An 18,950-nucleotide genomic window follows, 5' to 3' on the forward strand; every position below is an offset into this window, starting at 1 on the left:
GTTGAGACTACTGTGTGCAGAAATGGGTTGGTGAATGAAAATACGTTTATAGCAACATAACTGCATTTTCTAATACAATGCAGGGTGCTGAATGCAATCAAAACAATGGCAGTGAGTTTACAAAAGGTGACCAGGCAACTGCAGACTGGTCACAGAGAGACGGAGGACACGCTGTAGCAGGGGGTGAGCAACACGGTCACAAGCCAGTTTGGCTTCAACCAGCAGGCTGGAAGGATAAATTAGGGAGAATGCCAACGCTCCTACTGGCAGGGCTCCTTTGTCCCCTCTGCTTCAAGTTTATAGCCCCACACCTATTGCTCCTGAGATTTCAGGCCTCAGAGACATGTGGCCCTGAACCAGTTCGATTTTCAGTTAGGTGTATGGACTGTCCTGCTGCATTAACTTCAATGGAAGTTTTTAGGTTGGTCTTACTTCACTATTTACATATATCCACTTCTATTTAATAATAAGTTAAAAAATGAACAATGGGGCTTCCCTGGTGGCGCAGTGGTTGAGAGTCCGCCTGCCGATGCAGGGGACGCGGGTTCGTGCCCCGGTCCGGGAAGATCCCACATGCCGCGGAGCGGTTGGGCCCCTGAGCCATGGCCGCTGAGCCTGCGCGTCCAGAGCCTGTGCTCCACAACGGGAGAGGCCACAACAGTGAGAGGCCCGCGCACCGCAAAACAAAACAAAAAACAATGAACATACTATCTCTCTATAGTATGTATATTATATGTATTATATATTATTTATATATAATATAGTTATATATATTGCTATCTATATTATGTATATTATATGGATTATATATTATTTATATATAATAGTTATATATATTGCTTATTTAAATTGTGAATTTTTAGTTGGTAGGTCTATTCTACATTCTACAGTGTACATTTAAAAAATGTAGCTATAGGAAGCTACTAACAACAAATGCTACCTAATAACAAATGTATGTTCCCATTTAGAAGAAAAAAGAAGCATATGATGTGGAAGGTAAACAGTACTGCAGAAATCTGGTTGTACTGATTGATGCTTTTTTCATTCTTGTGAGCAATTTGCAAACTGGAAACCGTTGCAGAGCCCTGCTTCTCCCATTTTCTAGCAGTTCCCTTTTCAGCTATCTCTTGCCTACTTAACTCAGTAGTTACCAAGTTAACTACTACTCTAGGTAGATTAGAGAGAATTTTAGAATTGTAGATTGTTTCAGCATCCTAAGGTAGTTGAGGTTATAATTACTTACATATCCTCTCTCATATTTTCCAAATTAGCAGAAGTTGGTTTAAAATAGCATCTGCAGAATTATACCTACCACCTTTCAAGGTCATCAGCAGAACTGAAACGTAAAGAAATTAAGAATTCAAAGTCATTAAAATCAATTATTTTAATTGCTTAAATAAACATAAGGAATTAAAGTAGGCGAGGGAGATCGGAAGCAGTTTGATGAAATTCTCAGTGTCATCCCATTCACTGCTAGAGACGGTCGGAAAGAGCCCCATCCTGTGGACAGAACTGAAAGGGGGCACTGAGCCTTCAAAGACATGCACTTCGTACAGGAGTCCAAGCAAAAATCAAAGCAAATAATTAATAGCTACATGTTTGGAAAATATGTTGAATTACACAAAAAACAAGGGTCGTGACCAACTGTGTACCTGCTGGAGCCGACATTTTAAAAGATGACTATCTATGAATACTAAAGTGTGATGGTCACGTGGTCCATCATCAACACAAATTCAAGTGGAAATCATTTAATTAAACTTTCAGGAGAAGCCATTTGAAGAACAAGGTCAAGGCCTGGGTCTTCCAGTGGGATTCTGGTCTTCATATCCGGATGCGCGCGGGCAGGGCAGGGTCCCTGGAGGTGGCTGCGGGCGCGGGCGGGGCCCTAGCACTGCAGCTCCTCCCCCTCGGCCCGCCGGGGGCCACCGGCCGAGCTCTGCGCGCTGGCTTGGGCCGTGGAGCTCAGCACCTCCTCGAAGCTGCCTCCGCCTTGGTTCGTCCCGCCTACTTTCGTCTGAAACGGGTTGAGACGCACACATGCAGTTATTTCGTTATTTCTGTAATTTTAAAAATAAGATCGATTGCTTTCAAGTTCACAAATATACTTGTCTTCTTGAAAGGGGATGCAAAGGATGTAGAGAAGTTAGTTTCCTTTAGCAGGGGGCTAGGATATCATTCATATTTGGGTTCTGCGACTGGACTTGAAACTTTAATTTGTACAGATTTAGTGACTCTCTCTTTGTCTCTTCTACATCAAAATTCTCAGTCCCTTCAGGGGCATATGCAGATCTGTGGATTTGCACCATCTACTCACTCACCCAGAGAACCAATTTAATCAAATGGAATGGGATATTAGATAAATTCCCCCAATTTCACAAATGTGTGAATGCCTTTTAGTGACTCCAGCTTGAGTTTTCCATTTGGGATTTAGCAAGGCAATCTGGATTTCCGAAAAATGTCTCTTGAAAAGCAGAGTGGCTCAATGGAACATGATTTCTGGTTTCTAATACTTTGAGAGTTGGAGATGAATCATGGCTTAAGCACTGCTCCTCTCACATCTTTCCAGGCAGTTGTCTTTATAGGAGGAATATACCTTAAAATGCAAAGTTATGATGTTTTACGAAGCTCTCTTTTTGTGTACTTGTTATTGGCTAATAAGAATATAGTCAGGGGCTTCCCTGGTGGCGCAGTGGTTGAGAATCTGCCTGCCAATGCAGGGGACACGGGTTCGAGCCCTGGTCTGGGAAGATCCCACATGCCGCGGAGCAACTGGGCCCGTGAGCCACAGTTACTGAGCCTGCGCGTCTGGAGCCTGTGCTCCGCAGAGAACAAGAGAGGCGGCGATAGTGAGAGGCCCACGCACCGCGATGAAGAGTGGCCCCCGCTTGCCACAACTAGAGAAAGCCCTCGCACAGAAACGAAGACCCAACACAGCCATAAATAAATAAATAAATTTTAAAAAAAATTAAAAAAAAAAAGAATATAGTCAGGAAGAAATCAATTTATAATTAAGAAATATGGTTAAGTATTTTGAAAAATTCCTTATTATAAGTTCTCTCAAAAGAATATTTAATGGTCCAAAATGCTTAATGCAAGTCTTGTTAATGGCCACATCGGCCTTCCTTTAACCGTTAACAATATGGAAAAATATTTTGAGGAAAAGAAAGGTATAGAAGATGTTGCTCTTCCCAAAATGCTGTCTACACCTCACTGTCACTTATGATCACTCACAAGGACATAAACCACACTGGGCAATGTACCTGCCAATTGCCTGGCCTGCCCTTTTAAAACCTTAACCAGGATTTAAAAGCAGTTCAGTCATCGCAACTTTTCTCCCATTGTCACTAAAATCCCTCTCTGCCTCTGTAAATTCAGTTACTAAGTTGAATTTTTCCACTCTGCTTGGGATTGGAAAACTCATTCTGGAAAGTGACAGATTATAAATATTTTAGGCTTAGGAACCACATCATCTCTGTCACAAATACTCAAATCAGCCATTGTAGAAAGCAGCCAAGACAATACATAAGTGAATGAGCATGGCTGTGTTCCATACAGGCTGTATGAATGGACAGTGAAATGTGAATTTCATGTAATTTAATTTTCAAATCACAAAATATTGTTCTTCCTTTGATTTTTTTTTAACCATTAAAAAAAAGTGAAAACCATTCTTAGCACACAGACCGCTCAAAAATAGGCAACCAGCTGAATCTGGCCCATAAACCTTAGTTTGCAGACTTCAGGGACAGAGCACTGATTCCTCCTCCACTCTGTGCTATCTTAGCACCGGAAAGAAGCAGGGGGTTGGTTTCAACTATCTGATTGTTCACTATGGTTATTTCTTTTCCGAGAGAGGCAAGGTCAATTCAATGTAATTAACTCTATTAATAGTTCCCATCTTCCTCTTTAGGCGCATTCTCTTTAGCAATAGAAGTCACACACAGTGTTGAAATCAGGTGAATACCAATTACTGATGTTTTCTTCTGGGCTTTGTTTTGTTCTTCTCTTCTAGTTCCTGATTTCTCAAATCAAAATAGAAAAATAAAGAGGGAGGAAACCACTTGGAAATAAAGCAGTTTGGCCAAGAAAGGAGTGGACTAAAGGGGTTTCCTAACCATGCGGGTTTAGTAACTACACACGACAATACTTTAGCCAAGGACCTCCTTAAGCAGAGATGTGAACGATAAGCTTCTCCCGGACCCTTCCCTTCAAAATGGTTTTTCATCCAAGAAGTTGTCACTGTGTCCCCAACGCTATAACTGCTCTTTGCAAAAAAATGTTATTTGAATTACTGAACTGGGCTTCCTGATCTTTCTTAATAAAAGTATCCGGTTGAAAGGACACAAAGAAACAGTAAGTATATCTTACCTTTTTTTATGGTTTTAATTCAGGCCATACAATGTGCTCACCAAAAAGTAGGGGCACTAAAAATATGTTCTGCTTGACATGGGTGCAGAACGGTCAGAGGGGATGTAGTTGCTCATGATTCACTGGAACATAGTAGAACATTCCAAATATGGTTTCACAGGAGCTGATTCTGTTTTCTGTTTGCTTGTTTTAGATGAAATAGAAATTGTGCTTATTGAGTGTACAGGTGACACCAGCCAAGATGTCAAGTAATACATTGATGTATTACAAGGATGTAGGCAGAAAGGACTAAATTTTACATGATTTTGATGAACTGGCAAGTTTTTCATGGAAAATCAAACTATCTACACAATTGGGTATAAAATAAGAACTATCCATTGGGTGCAAATGCCAGATGGTGTGACAGATTGTGTGCAAAGATGGCAGGAACGGACCTCGCTTCACAGCAGAACATTATTTCTAATAGAACACAAATATGAACACGATTCCCTCTAAGTGGTGTTTGAAAAATCAAGCTTAAAGCAGGATGTGTGAGTGGAAATACAGCATATAGACCTGCAAGGAATTTCACTCATCTGTACTGATTCATGAGTCATTCCCTCAGCAGGAAATAACCTCAGGATTGAAAAGTTACAGAAGTTTTGGAGAAGATTCAGAACGCAAAAGAAAACTATGCAGAAAATAAACTATACACAGAAGGGTTAAATATCTATTGTTTAGTCTGGAGGGAAAAAAAGGAATGAGAAGTTTGTAATTATTGAGGAAGTGGGAGGTCTGACACACAGCATGACTATTAGCTATTCTCTTGGTGCCTGTGTGGGCAGAGAAAGAGAAACTAGGTGGTGGGTGGGCTGTGAGTCTTGTTAAACCCATGGACAATCATGCAGACATAGAATCTGCTTTCAGGAGGTCTTGACACAGGCTAGTATCCAGTTGGCTGAGTTAGTTTTGTGCATGTCTGAGGAAGGAGGCAGGCTCTGTACCTTCCATCCAGATGCAGTGAGAAAAGTGAGAGGCTGACAGTGTGGGTCAGACACTTATCTCATATATGAACTGTGAGCTAACCTAAAAGCAAATGAAAACAGGTTGTTCTTTATTCTTCTTTTGCTTCTTCATACTTCCTCCTTCTAAAGAAAACCTAAAAAGCACAACTTCTCCTATGTCAGAACTTGACAACAGAATCCATCCTTCTTGGATTGTCTTAAGGCTGAGAACCAAATGTTGAGAAATTAACTCCTGGGGTTTTTGGAATCTTTTGTTTTGAAACTAGATATTCTGGCATGAGAAACATCTGTGACACTGCAGGTCTCTACCCATAAAAAGTTTTTCCTACAAACAGCGGCAATTTAATGGCTCCTCTGGGTCCCTAAATAAATGATAATGTTGACAGGCAGAGCAGTAAAACTGCACAACTAGAGACTGCTGGTAAATGAAATCAATGAAAGCATGGTAAATGTCGAGTAATAATTTCATTCTTGAGCCTTAAACACCTAATCACAGGTCTGGAAAAGAGAAGACTACGTGAAAGCCTCTTCTAAGGGGAAAGACCCTCCAGGTCAAAATCAATAAGAGCATCTAAGACCTCGACTAAGGAATAACTTATACCCTCACAGACTCATCTGGCAGCACGTGTGAGGGTCATATGATTCAGAAGCAGCTGGGTAATCAGCACGAGCCTATATGTGCTTTTGATCTGATTAAAGATCACACATATTCTTAATTTTCCTAGTAATAGGGAAATATAGAAATGGATTGTATGTAAAATAGTGATAATGATATCAAGATGTAATTAAGTTTAGGTGGTATCTTTAAAAAATCTGAGTAGTATCAATGACTTTTCGTGTTTTAAACGTTCTATACAGTTAGGACTAGACTGATTTTACTTTTGCTCTTTTATCCTCTGTACGTTAACTTATCTATGCTCAAACAATAAATTCAATGACTTTTTTTTTTTTAGCACCTACTATAGAACAGGCGTACTTTCAGTTTATACCCAGGGAACAAATGCACTATTACAAAATAATGCATTTTGTGATTCAGCTTTATTTTCCCTCCATGATAACCACGCTGTGCTGCGCTCAGTACGTGAGTGGAGTAGGCACGTGGTGTTGATGGGCGGTGGATGGCAGGATAGCGCATGGAACCAAGTTCATTTCTACTGGTCCGTGTCCAAACCAGAGGAGCTCTGAGCTGTTACTGAACTTTCACTTACACTCTGATTTCAGAGTTCACAGATCCTTTGTCCTATCCACAGTCATCTGTCACATATCTGCTTCTTGGGGGATACCATTAAGAGTTCTAACCAGTGAACAGATCAACACAAATCCCAATTCGCTTTCATGAACAGTTCACTTCTGAATGATTTATTTATATAAACAACTTGGTATGGCTACAGTAACACTATTCAATATTGGTTTTCTTTACATATTTATATGTGAAGAAAAGTGACTCTGTGCGGTGCTGCCTTCAAATGCTGGTAGCCCCGCCTTTGGAGCCAATGGCAGCAACGCCTAAGCTGTCCTGATTCAACGAACCCAGCGACACAAAATTCACTTCATCTGTACCTTAAGGCTTGTGACAGTTGTCTCAACCCTCTCCTCAAATGATTTGAAAGTAGGAGAATTCCTAAAATAACAAAAAAAGAGAGGTCAGCTCCGAAGACCTAGCTGTCTTAGCAGTCGTGCCGTGCTGCCTGTTTTCTGCTCTTGCAAACATCACCTCTGCACCAGAGTTAGTTGCTGACTTGCCACCTACACCAACCATGTTTTCAAATTTATTTCACTTCTGCTAGGTTAGATCCAGAAACCATAACCCGACATGGAATTTTTCTAAGTAAAATAGATAACTGTAGAATAAATAATATAGCATTTGGTAAGGATACAACTGTAATAATTCCATGGTGCACCGTACATCATTTCCAACGAGTCAAAGGAGTGATAGCTTAATTTTTCATTTACTAATTAATTGTTTCTATTGTAACACTCCTTTTCCCAGCTCAGTTATTTTATAACCAATAGAAAGTCTATCTGAAGAACGTCACATTCGAGTTTTCCCACTTGGAATTTTAAAAGTCATTTATTTTAGTGAATGTGACACAAGACAGAAATAGCTAAAGGAAAAAAAAGGTTCAGATGTTTTCAAACTTTAAAGTTTTAAAACTAAGCATTTTCTCAACATCCAGGAAGCAGTGTTTCTGAAAGTCAGTGCGCCCATTATTTTAGGTTGAAATATACTCACTACTTGTTTAATGCTTGATCAAAATGGTGCTATTGGCACGTGTTATATTTCCTCCCAAAGAAGATACACTTACGTGTTCTTACCAGACAGAACCTTTGCTGTCTATCGACAATTTATTTGTGACTCATTCACTGTGTTAAATAATCTACATACCATCTTGTAACTTTAAGATTTAGATCTTTATCTGGTGCTTTTTGGTTTCCTATACGGGATTTGGCCACATGACATCATGAGTTAATGACATCATTACCATTAAAAATGATATCACCAAGTCCAACTAAGGAAACAGGAACTGAATTAAAAATGTGTCTTAAATCTTGTGTTCATGTTGGCTTTCAGCAACGACTGCCATCATTTTCAGGTCAAAAGATTCAACTGAACGTTACTATGCTTGATAAGCCACTTGCTATTCTCTCGAGTGCAGAAGAAATAAAATAAGAGGAATGGCCTAAAGAAACTTCATAAGGGCGGATGGTTATAAAATACGGGCTTCACTGTATGGTGTGGGCTGTAGCATGGCTCTAATACTATCAAGAGGAAACTAATGTAGAGGATATGTTTTTGAATGAATTTGGCTTCATTAGGGATTGTCTCCCAAGACTCTGATGCTCCGGATGGTCACAAATGCATTTGCATCCAGGCTGTATGAAGTAACAGTGGTGAGTTCAGAGGGCCCAAGCATGGCATCACACCTTGTATATGACTCAAACATGAGTCGAATCCCTGTGAGGAATCCTCCACCGTACCTGTCTCATGATGAAATATTAGTGAAATCACATAAGAATGATTCAGAAGTGTACACTTATTAGCACTTTACTTCCACTGCATGTTTTATTTGGCCAAGCTGGTCACATGACTAACTACTTGTCATCCATCAGTTGCACAGGACCACAGTGGGCAGACAGTTCAGCCTAATGGTTCATGGTTTATGTTAGTTGAGCAAAACCTTTTTTTTTTTTTTAAAGTTAATTTCAGGCAAGCTCACAAGGAATACATTTGACCCATAAGTCACTAGATGGATTCCTCGTTCACAGAGGAAAACCATATATTTTTTTCAAGGCTTTTTTGGACACCCAGACTTAAAATTTAACAAGTAAAGAAACTCAGAGCTGCAGGCTGCACTGCTCAATTCTGGTGCTCTTATTCTAGGGGCAGCAAGTCATTCAAATATGAACTAAGCCATCTTGAATCTATGCTCTCTACTTACCACCAAATTAGGGAAATCAAATGCTGTGGTTAAACTTCCAAAGTAACCACATAACCCCAGTGTAGAAGAGACATCATCAGATATATAAAACAGACATTCCTCTAATCAAATTACACTAGAGTGCATGCTGGGGAATACGGAGAAACTATTTATTCAGATTTAATCATGTCATATACAACTACAAACTTGTAGCACTGCAAATGACCCTGGAAAGAATTTGGCTTCAGTGGGCTCAAACTATTTAGAGTAACTGAACGCCCTCTAGAATGCATTCACACCACAGTATATAATATAAAGCAGGAAGAAGAGGCACAGTTCTGACTGAAGTGAGGGAGGGTCCCAGAGACTAGATCCCCTCCCATGGAGCCCCAACCAGGGCAGCCCAAGGAAGCACTAGGGCTTCTGGAAGCACCAAGGGAAGAGCAGTAAAGCTGGTTCTAGCCTCTTATTTTTAAACATGATGCAAACGCTGTCACTGAGGTGACCTTCCCAAGGCTGCCAAGTTCACCCCTCAGGTCACACAAATCAAGAGAGGCTGGACTTAACTCAGTGCGTCTGGTCAATAGCCCAAGCCCATGACACCTACAATGCTTAGACAGGGTTGTCAGCCTTTCTTCCTGAGGGCCCTCAGAAAAGAGCATAAGATAGGTCATGGCATTTCCCTTTATATAAAGAAGGAAAAAACCCACAAAGTATCAATAAAGTTAACACTTCATGCACATTATACACTGATATTAGGTAAAATAATTTACACAGATTACCTCATAGCAGGCATACTTATGGAATGGCGAATGGAGTAGCTTCAGGGCAAAAGCAGATTAAAGGGAAAAAAAAAAAAGATAGCACAATATAAGTACATGAGAAACTCCCTATTCACAGTTTCAAAACAGCAATTGCAACTATCTGAAGTGTTCCCTGCACACCCCACCAAGATGAGATTTGTTTTTGTTGGGTAGGATGGGCCACAGTCACTTCCAAAGGAATAAGGAGACCAGGTGGTCCATGGCTGCATATTATTTCACTTCCTGTAGGTTCCCTGTAGGCCAGGGAGGAGAGGAGGAGACTGTCTGGTTTGCCCTAGGTCAGCCCAACAGCTGGTGGACATGCTCACCTGGTCCAGCTCCCTTCTCCTGTTCAGGAAGACAGTAAGGGGCAAGGGGCGGTGCCTAGCACATAGAGCCAGGCAGCTAAAAGCTAATCATTCCATTGTAGAGAAGCATTCCAGAGGACTGTGTGTAGTTAACATGAGTCAGTCAAGGAAACACATGCCAGGTAAACGCAATTCACACAGTCCAACATGGTGGCAGGGCTTCTGCATCCATCCCAGGACATCTGGTACAAAGATCAACTTTTCTGAGAACTCTTAAGATCATCAGCCTTCTCACCCTGTTGATCCTACAGCGGCTAACTCGTCTTCCCTCTGATCGACTGCCTGTTATTTCTACGTGAGTTCCACTCAGAAATCAGGCTGCAGGAAGGGAGCAAGCAAAATGGGGTCCATTTTCCTAGGCTAGCATGCCCTCATCCAATTTCCACCACAGTCCCGGCCTTCTCTTCTCCCAGGAAGCTAACAGGTAGGGGATCAGACTCATCACCTTCCCCAACAATATCCACTGAGGTCATCAGTAGGGGCGGCACTTTACTAGAACTCAGAAAGAAAAGGACAAAGAAGTGCAGGGGATACTTACGGTCTTACCCTAGACACTCCATGTAGAAATCATAGGCAAATATTTCCTCATAAGTTACATTAAAAAAAGAATTACTAAAAGAACTTCATCAGCATTATAAATTATTCATCTCTTTAAATACAGGTAGTTTTCTTAATAAAAAAATTTTTTTTAAGGATGTAATAAGATTCTACCTAAAAGGAGGCTTAATTCAGAGACCTGGGACTGACAGTTGCACACTTGCTAACATTTGAGCTCTTCCGGTGGCCTTTCTCCTCTTCAACTTCAGAAGGTACAGAGAGTTGAAGGTAAATCATCTGCCTAAGTAACAGTTACTAGGAATTCAGAAAAACACAACAATCCAGCGGAAAAAACTCCTGTTTCTCGACTTCACTTTCTGAAAGTTTCGTAAACATACGCAACTCGCAATTGCCACTTTCCTCCTCTTTGAATCTAAGGACCTTTGCCAGTGTAAGAAGGCATGATGCAGAAGGAGATTCCTGAGGGATGGCTCAGCAAGTGAAAGTCATGTAAATGATTCAGAAGTGAGATACACAGGGGCTGAAATAGATTCAAATGCATTAGGTGCCCTATACTCTGTAACTCTCCCTGGTTGTGAACACTGTCAGCAACAGAGACCTGGTCTTTGGCTGAAGCGCACCCACAGTGGGGCTCCGGGGAGGAAGGGAGCTGCTAGGGAGCTGGCAGGGCCCTGGGGGCAGCGCTTACCCGATGGAGTGAGACCTGCAGCCGGAGCAGCACAGGAGAGAAGAGCAGGAGCAGTGTTAGCACATCAGGATGCAAGGAACCGGCCTCACTGCCCACTGTCCCCTCTTTGAAGAGCCCCAAGGAAAAGACGAGGGGACCCCATTTGTTACTCTTTTTGAGTACACTGACTTTTTAATGTCTTCACAATTACTTTACCAACCTACCGTATGTGCGCTTCTCACTATTTTTCTCACGGACATATAGAGGTGGCTGGATTCTCTAATAAAGTCACACGCCTCCTCCAAAGATTTCCTCTCCACTAGATCACACGCAGTTTGAACAAATTCACCGAGAAGTCCCAAGAAGATGACAACATTATTAATATAAAAGTGATTCTAATAGCTTGCATTTCTTCAGAGTACTTTCATAAATGTGACCTTATTTTAACTTCAGAGAAAACAGTCTAGTTAGGTAGCTATTAACCATGTTACCTGACAGGTGGAGAAGAAGCCAGAGCAATTCCGTGACGAGGCTCAGGGGCCTTCACTTAGTGGCCGTCAGGAGAAAATGAGAACCTTAGCTCAGGAAATCTTATTTATTTTTATAAAACATCTAAATTAAATCCTAACATAGTGCTTTTCATCCAGTTATTAAAAGGCCCAAATGCTAGGTTTTCAAAACCTGTAAGCATTAACTTTTAATTATTTTAAAGAAAAACTGAGAGGGGATTCCCTGGAGGTCCAGTGGTTAGGACTCTGAGCTCTTACTGCCAAGGGCCAGAGTTCGATCCCTGTTCGGGGAACTAGGATCCCGTAAGCCTCGCGGTGCAGCCAACAACAACAACAACAACAACAACCAAAAAAAAAACTCCACAAAACTGAGAGGTACTGTTTTTCTTCTCAGGTATCTGAATTTTTCTGTCAATCTTTTTGAAGAAGTTCAGAAATTTGTTCCCAGAATTCACAAAAGAATTTTATGGTATAACCAACAAAATATAAAATAATATGATACTTTCAAACTGAAAAGGGGTTCAAAGTAAAATGCCTGTGATAAAATTTTAAAATTTCCCCACTATCATTTTATAAATTGGCAAATTAATTTGAACAAAAAATTTAAAACTTACTAATTGTTCTCTTTTGAGAATCGTTATTATATTAAACTTAAATACTTTTCAAATATGACTTTTACATATATTACTTGTTCTAGTATAAAAGTAACAATTCTTTGTAAAACTTTCTGCTTTCAGAGAGAGTTATCTTCATTTATTTCAAATGTTAGATATTATAGTTTGAGAAAAATATAGGCCTGAAAATATAGGTCTACAAACTATTACAGGCCCATATTTGAATGTGGACTACATGTCCCAATATTTTTAGTCACAGTTTGTAATGGAAGTTTTGTATCCTCTACACAGAGCCATAATTAATGAAAAGTTTGGAACTCCTGGGAAACAGGTTATCCATTGTGCTAAAACAAAGCCACACTGAAACAGGAGGAAAGGCAGTCAACGCAACCTTGATATTATGCCCAGCTCTTGTAGGAACATGAGTATGTCAACATGCTGCACGTGTGAAACACAGTCCTCGTTCTCTACAACTTATGAAACACACTGCACTCCTGTTCACGGACTCTCCCAATTTCAGTCCTGTGGGGTCACCTTGTAACTGAGACAGTCACTTAGTAAAGGTAAAAACTGGCATTTATTGAGTGCTTAATACATAGCAGGCTCTCTTTTGCTACGTGTATAATAAACTGAAGACATTGTTACTTTTATCCCCATTTATAACTGAGAACAGCCACAGATTCCTAGACGCCACCCAAGACCTACTGAGGTGCCACCTTGGAGAGAGAGGTGGAATCTGGGAATATGCACTTGTCAAGCTTCAGAGGTGTCCCTAAGGTCTGCTACCGTTAGAGAAACACCATTCTAGTCGGCAGTATGATGCCACTGAATCCCAGTGTTCAAGTGAAAGGTTTCAACTAAGTATGTGGAGAACAAACTTTATAAACATGACAAAATATATTTTCTTGGATATAACTGGTGATAAGGTCTTTCCTGTTTTAAGGAGTTATTTAATTAGTTTAGATAAATGTTTTAATGCCACTGAAATGACTGCACATTTTTATATAATAAAGTTAGGGTTAATTCATAATCCAGAATACTTACCGTTCATCACACACTGCCTCTGAAGAATTTTAACTGCTTTTTGTTATTGCTTTATTAGCAAAAATGAAGATAAAGCAATGTACTCAGATTCATGCACATGTACTTAACTCTAGCCTCATGAATGCCAAGTTGTTAAGATGATGCATGAATTTGGGGCACAATCCAGTAATTTTTGACGTCAAAAAATAACTTAAACACAAAGATATAAATATTTGCCTCTAGGTATCAAAGCTGCAGGGTAACAAAGAAAGAAATAGTTTAAGAATCCAGTAAAATAATACACACATATTTTTTAAAAAGAAGAAATATAAAATGTACTTGAGAAGTTTTTAAAAAGTGAATTTGATTTCTAGAGAGAAAAATGACATTGATTTATACAGAAAAATCTCCTAAACATATCAGCCAAATTCAAAATAAACTATGAGAGGTATTTAAAGAAGCAAAAAAAATGAGAGTAACAACTCTATGTAAGATAACTTCCTAGTACATAATATGAAAAATAAAAATGGTCAATACCACATTGTTTTCCTGGTGCCTATAGTGAGGTCATTTGGTTCTCAGTTCAAAATCTTGATATTCACCCTGATTTTATATAACAAATACTGAAAATAACCAAAATGAACAAAGGGACTGGTTTAAAAATTTTGCTACAGCTATGCACTGGAAGATAATACAGCCATTAAAAATGAAGATGTAAGGACTTCCCTGGTGGTGCACTGGTTTGGAGTCCACCTGCCAATGCAGGAGACATGGGTTCGATCCCTGCTCTGGGAGGATCCCATGTGCCGTGGAGCAACTGGGCCCATGGGCCACAACTACTGAGCCTTTGAGCCTCGAGCCCGTGCTCTGCAGCGGGAGAGGCCACCGCAGTGAGAAGCCTGCACACCACAACGAGAAGTGGCCCCTGCTCTCCACAACTAGAGAAGGCCTGTGTGCAGTAACAAAGACCCGATGCAGACAAAAATAAATAAATAATTTTTTAAAAAATGAAGATGCAATAAACATTTATTAACATATTCACAATATATTGCTAAAGTAAAGAAAGAATACTACCAGGAGCATACACTATATGGTACCTTTTTAGAATAAAAGAATAAATATCTATGCATTTAGCATAGAAAAAATACATGTACTAGTTGGATATATACAAAAATGTAACCAAGAATAGTTTATCAGAGAATATTCCACTGAAGGCATATTTTAACTTATTGTTTAAATTACAGTGATTAAAATTCAGTGTGTGCTGCAGTCTTTTGAAATCTCTCCTTATTACTGGTGATTAAAGGCACCCTCTATCTTCTATTTCTACTAGGTCAGGTCCTAGTGGAAAGGGCATCTCTGGGACCAGGCCCACTAAGCTGACCTTCAGGCAGAAAATGTCCCAATATAAAAATGTATCTCAGTCACCAATACTATCAGCCACATAAAATTTTAATCCAACTTAAAAAAAAAAGAATGTGTTAGGAAGACCAGTTGATATATATATATATAATGCTCCCCTTCTCTCAGAAAGCCAAAGGCTTAGCCCCATTCCCGTGGTTCTTTCCCACAGTACCTCATGTCTCCAAACTTCTTGCTGATGGCCGTCCCAACGTTGCTGAAAGCTGCAGTTGCCTTCTGCCCTGCGTGACTCAGAGTTTCATGTGTTTTCTTGTAGCTAGAAATAAAACAAAAAATAAAACAGAGAAAGATAATATCATGATTTCCCATAAAACATTCATCGTACTTCTCTCTCCTGACTTTGAAAACTCCCTTTCCAAGCCAGATTTAGGAAGATGATCCACAGAAGTAATTGTTTCTATTCATTGTTTGGGGAGGATGGGTTGGTGGCCGCTCATCAGAGGGAAACTCAGACCATTAAATCTGAATTCAGGAAAAATATACATATATAAGTCCAGATCTGAATGTGCAGATCTTTAATCACAAATAGTGGAACTGCTCTGAGAATAGAGAGTTATTCTTAAAGAGATGTATTAACTCTATGAAGTGATGATGAAAGCTCTAGCCATCAATGGTAACACGAATTAGAAAATGTATATTTCAAAGGGAAATTTAAGCTTTTACTGCTTATGTGGGTAAAAGTAACCATAAAATGGCAAAATAGAACTAGTTACTTAATTTTCAAATACTTAGAGCTGGGAATAAGAAGGGTGCATAATCTTAATATAGTTACTTTTTTAAAAACATTTTTAGGAATATAGTACTGCAATGATCTGTTCACAAACCTATGTCCCCACAAGGCTGACTCCCTGAGGGCAAGGAAGCCATTCATCTTTGTGTCCCCAGTATGTGGCAGAGGGATACAGGGGAAACTTAATAAATATTAGAGGAATGAATCAATGATCAAAGAGGAAGCTCCCCTGTAGCTCTGAACTAGGAGTCATGACAGTAAGAACAATGCAGTGTGATGGGTTATAGAGAGAGAATGGACGGACTTGACAGGAGGTTATAAGTGACAAATGGAACAAGACGAATAAATTGGTTTAAGGTTTTGAGCATAGTGACAGGAAAGGCGGTGGTGTATCCACTGGGCTAGGAAATTTCTAAGTGTTAACTAATAAAGTAGAAAACAAAAGGCACCTAATCTGAGGGAATAAAAAGAAATCAGCCGAAAGTTTTGTACACCATTTCACAGTATATGTAAGTCAAGTCATTATGCTATACAGCTTAAACTTATACAGTGTTGTATGTATTATATTTAATTTAATATATCTCAATAAAACTGAAACAAACCAAACCAAAAAGTGTTCAACTGATTTTTAAAAAATAAACGAATTCTTTTTTTTTAACATCTTTATTGGAGTATAATTGCTTTACAATGGTTTCTGCTTTATAACAAAGAGAATCAGCTCTACACATACATATATCCCCATATCTCCTCCCTCTTGTGTCTCCTTCCCACCCTCCCTATCCCACCCCTCTAGGTGGTCACAAAGCACCGAGCTGATCTCCCTGTGCTATGCGGCTGCTATGTGGCTGCTTCCCACTATAAACTAATTCTTATAATGCACATACCATCTTCTTCCCATATATGTTGCTCCCAGGTAAATTCCCCCAAAGCTCCTTGCTTTAGCCTAGAACACTTGCATGCATATGGTACATCTAAGAAGACTATGCCCTGTGACATTCATTGTGTAGGAACTTCCGTTATCCCTCCCACCCTTCCACTTCCCACAAATCATCCGGCCCTAAATATACTATCAGACTCTACACAAATGCTTTAAAACGTGCTCCTTGGTCTTCCTTGGGACTGAAATCACTTCATTAACATGGTATTCTATTATTCCTTTTTTGTTAGCAGGAAGGAATGAGTCTGATATTATCAGCACCGTATGTTATTTATTTACACAATGCCTGTTTTTCAGGAAGTGTAAAAATCCAGTATTATCTAGATGATAAAACCAAACCAAATATTCATTTACTAAACAGACATTTTCTAGGGAATAGGGAAAGACTGACAGGAAAAAGGGTCAAAGCAGAATTTGGTGAACGGGAGGTAATTTGTCTCTGGGGAGAGGTATGTGATTAGGGGAGGTGGACCCCAGACGGCTCTGGGTCAAGCAGCAAATGAGAAGTGGGAAGATGAAAGAAAGGAACAGCTTTTAGAATGTTTGCTTAATTTTGTTCGCTGCCAAGTTACAAAAATATCAGTTATTCAAATTACAACTTTCTTTTTACATTTCACTATAGGATGTTAGGTTTTAATTATGGCGGGAGAATATTTTTGATCATGTGAAATCATGGAATTGCAGGCAGATTACACATAAAATAAAATATTAACCTCTAACTTCTTATTAGTGATAAGGCAGTTAATATAGCACTAAATGTGGACCAGAAATTAAAACCTCCATCATTATTACAAGAATTCAGGAGATGTGATCTTGAAATGGCACATGCTGAGAATCCTTCAGAAGAAACATGCTACTAAACAGGTTCCCAAAGCAGTGTCCTGATGCTTGGATTAACTAGGCGTAGAGATAGCCTTTAAAACAAAGGTTTAAAGGTAGTAGTTTTAGCCTTAAAAACAAAAGGATTTATTTACAAATAAACAAAGAAAAATGTGGAATTGCTATTCCAGTTATATTTTTAGGATGCTGACAAAGTTTTCACAAAGCAGTAACCCGGCCATGAAATCAGATCTGTAGAGGGAACTCCCTGGCGGTCCAGTGGCTACGATTCTGTGCTTTCAATGCCGAGGGCGCGGGTTCGATCCCTGGTTGGGGAACTAAGATCCCACAAGCTGCACAGCATGGCCCAAAAAAACCCCAAAAATCAGATCTATGGAAAATGGGCTGCAAAACATGAAATCCATACATGATGGAAGTGAGGAAGACACTATATTATACACAGATGAAACATGGTCTTGCACTATGGACTGGAATTTAGAATTAGGCTCAGTTCTAATTAGCAAGGAAAACATTTCCCTATGCAAAAGTTTCTCAGGCATATTGGTGAGGAAATAATCCATTAAATAACCCAAAGAGGAGACTTTGTATCTTCTCTTCCCCTCTATTCCTTTCACACTCCATAGCCAACCCGTCAAGAAACCCTGCTAGTTCAGCCCTCCAAACAGATCTCGAATCTGTCTACTGTCTCACCACCTCTACTGGTCTCTGCCTTAGTTCAATTCACCATCATCACTCACCTGGGGTCTTGGCCAAGTGAGTGTCAGAGGAACAGAGTTGGGTTCTGGGGGGAAATGGGCACAGAAGAGGGAATCAAGGAAGGCCAAGGGAAGACAGTCAATCGGGTATCCACTCAGTACTGCATCTGTAAGGCCTGAAAGGTGACTCAAGGGAAAAGTAAAAAATTACTCTGGCACACTGTGGTCTTTGCATGAGGCTGGGACTGGGTACCAGTTAGAGAATTCCTTCTTGTGTTGGTCCTGCATTTCTTTCAGGAATTTCTTGCAATTAAAGCAAATATTTAACTTACTTGTAAACTTTCCACGTAGTTTAACTTTTATATATTTGAGAATGCTTTGAATTTTGAGGTAAGAAGTGACTTTTGAACACGTTTTGTGTGTGTGTGTGTGTGTGTGTGTGTGTGTGTGTGTGTGAGACATTCTAAATTTAATGGCTTCATTTAAAAATAGCTAGTCAGGGAGAAGTACAGTTAGCCCGCCGCGTCTGTGGGTTCTGCATCTGCGCATTCAACCAACCACAGATGGAAAACGTTCAGGAAAAAAATTCCAGGAAGTTCTAAAAAGCAAAACTTGAATTTGCCATCAGTGGGTAACTATTTCCATAGCATTTACACTGTATTTAGAACTATTTACACCGCATTAGGTATTATAAGTAATCTAGAGATGATTTCATGTGTATGGGAGGGTGCATATAGGTCATATGCAAATACTACACCATTTTATATAAGGGACTCGAGCATCCACGGATTTTGGTATCTGCATGGGTCCTGGGACAAAACCCCCGCAGATACCTAGGGGTGACTCTACATATAGTAAGCAATAAGTGTTAGCACACTATGTTTTAAACACGCTTCTGTATCAAAATGTGAGACAGGTGTTTACAGGCATCTGACTACTTTAGTGAGGTATTAGGGACATTTAAGTCCTCACCATGAAAAATGCATCTCTATATCT

At 39.8% G+C, this 18,950-nt stretch overlaps 1 protein-coding gene across 3 annotated transcripts in view; it reads right to left on the minus strand.

The window, feature by feature from the left end:
• Positions 1–843: 843 nt before the first annotated feature.
• The window catches only part of TPD52L1 (TPD52 like 1), a 100,502-nt gene continuing 82,395 nt past the window's right edge, over positions 844–18,950 (minus strand). Inside the window, exons 4-8 of one of the 3 annotated variants that reach the window (XM_027087201.1) lie at positions 14,907–15,008; positions 11,206–11,220; positions 9,571–9,609; positions 6,930–6,990; positions 844–2,014 (exon numbers count right to left, since the gene is read on the minus strand). In XM_027087201.1, the coding sequence (XP_026943002.1) occupies positions 1,886–2,014; positions 6,930–6,990; positions 9,571–9,609; positions 11,206–11,220; positions 14,907–15,008 (346 nt within the window). In that variant the 3' untranslated portion in view covers positions 844–1,885. The remainder of the gene's footprint in view (positions 2,015–6,929; positions 6,991–9,570; positions 9,610–11,205; positions 11,221–14,906; positions 15,009–18,950) is intronic. The other 2 variants (XM_027087182.1, XM_027087192.1) reach the window with 2 other exon arrangements.

Source organism: Aethalodelphis obliquidens, unplaced genomic scaffold, assembly GCF_003676395.1.
Source record: "Aethalodelphis obliquidens isolate GAN/ISIS:26980383/991018 unplaced genomic scaffold, ASM367639v1 scaffold3, whole genome shotgun sequence".
Classification (NCBI taxonomy): domain Eukaryota; kingdom Metazoa; phylum Chordata; class Mammalia; order Artiodactyla; family Delphinidae; genus Aethalodelphis; species Aethalodelphis obliquidens.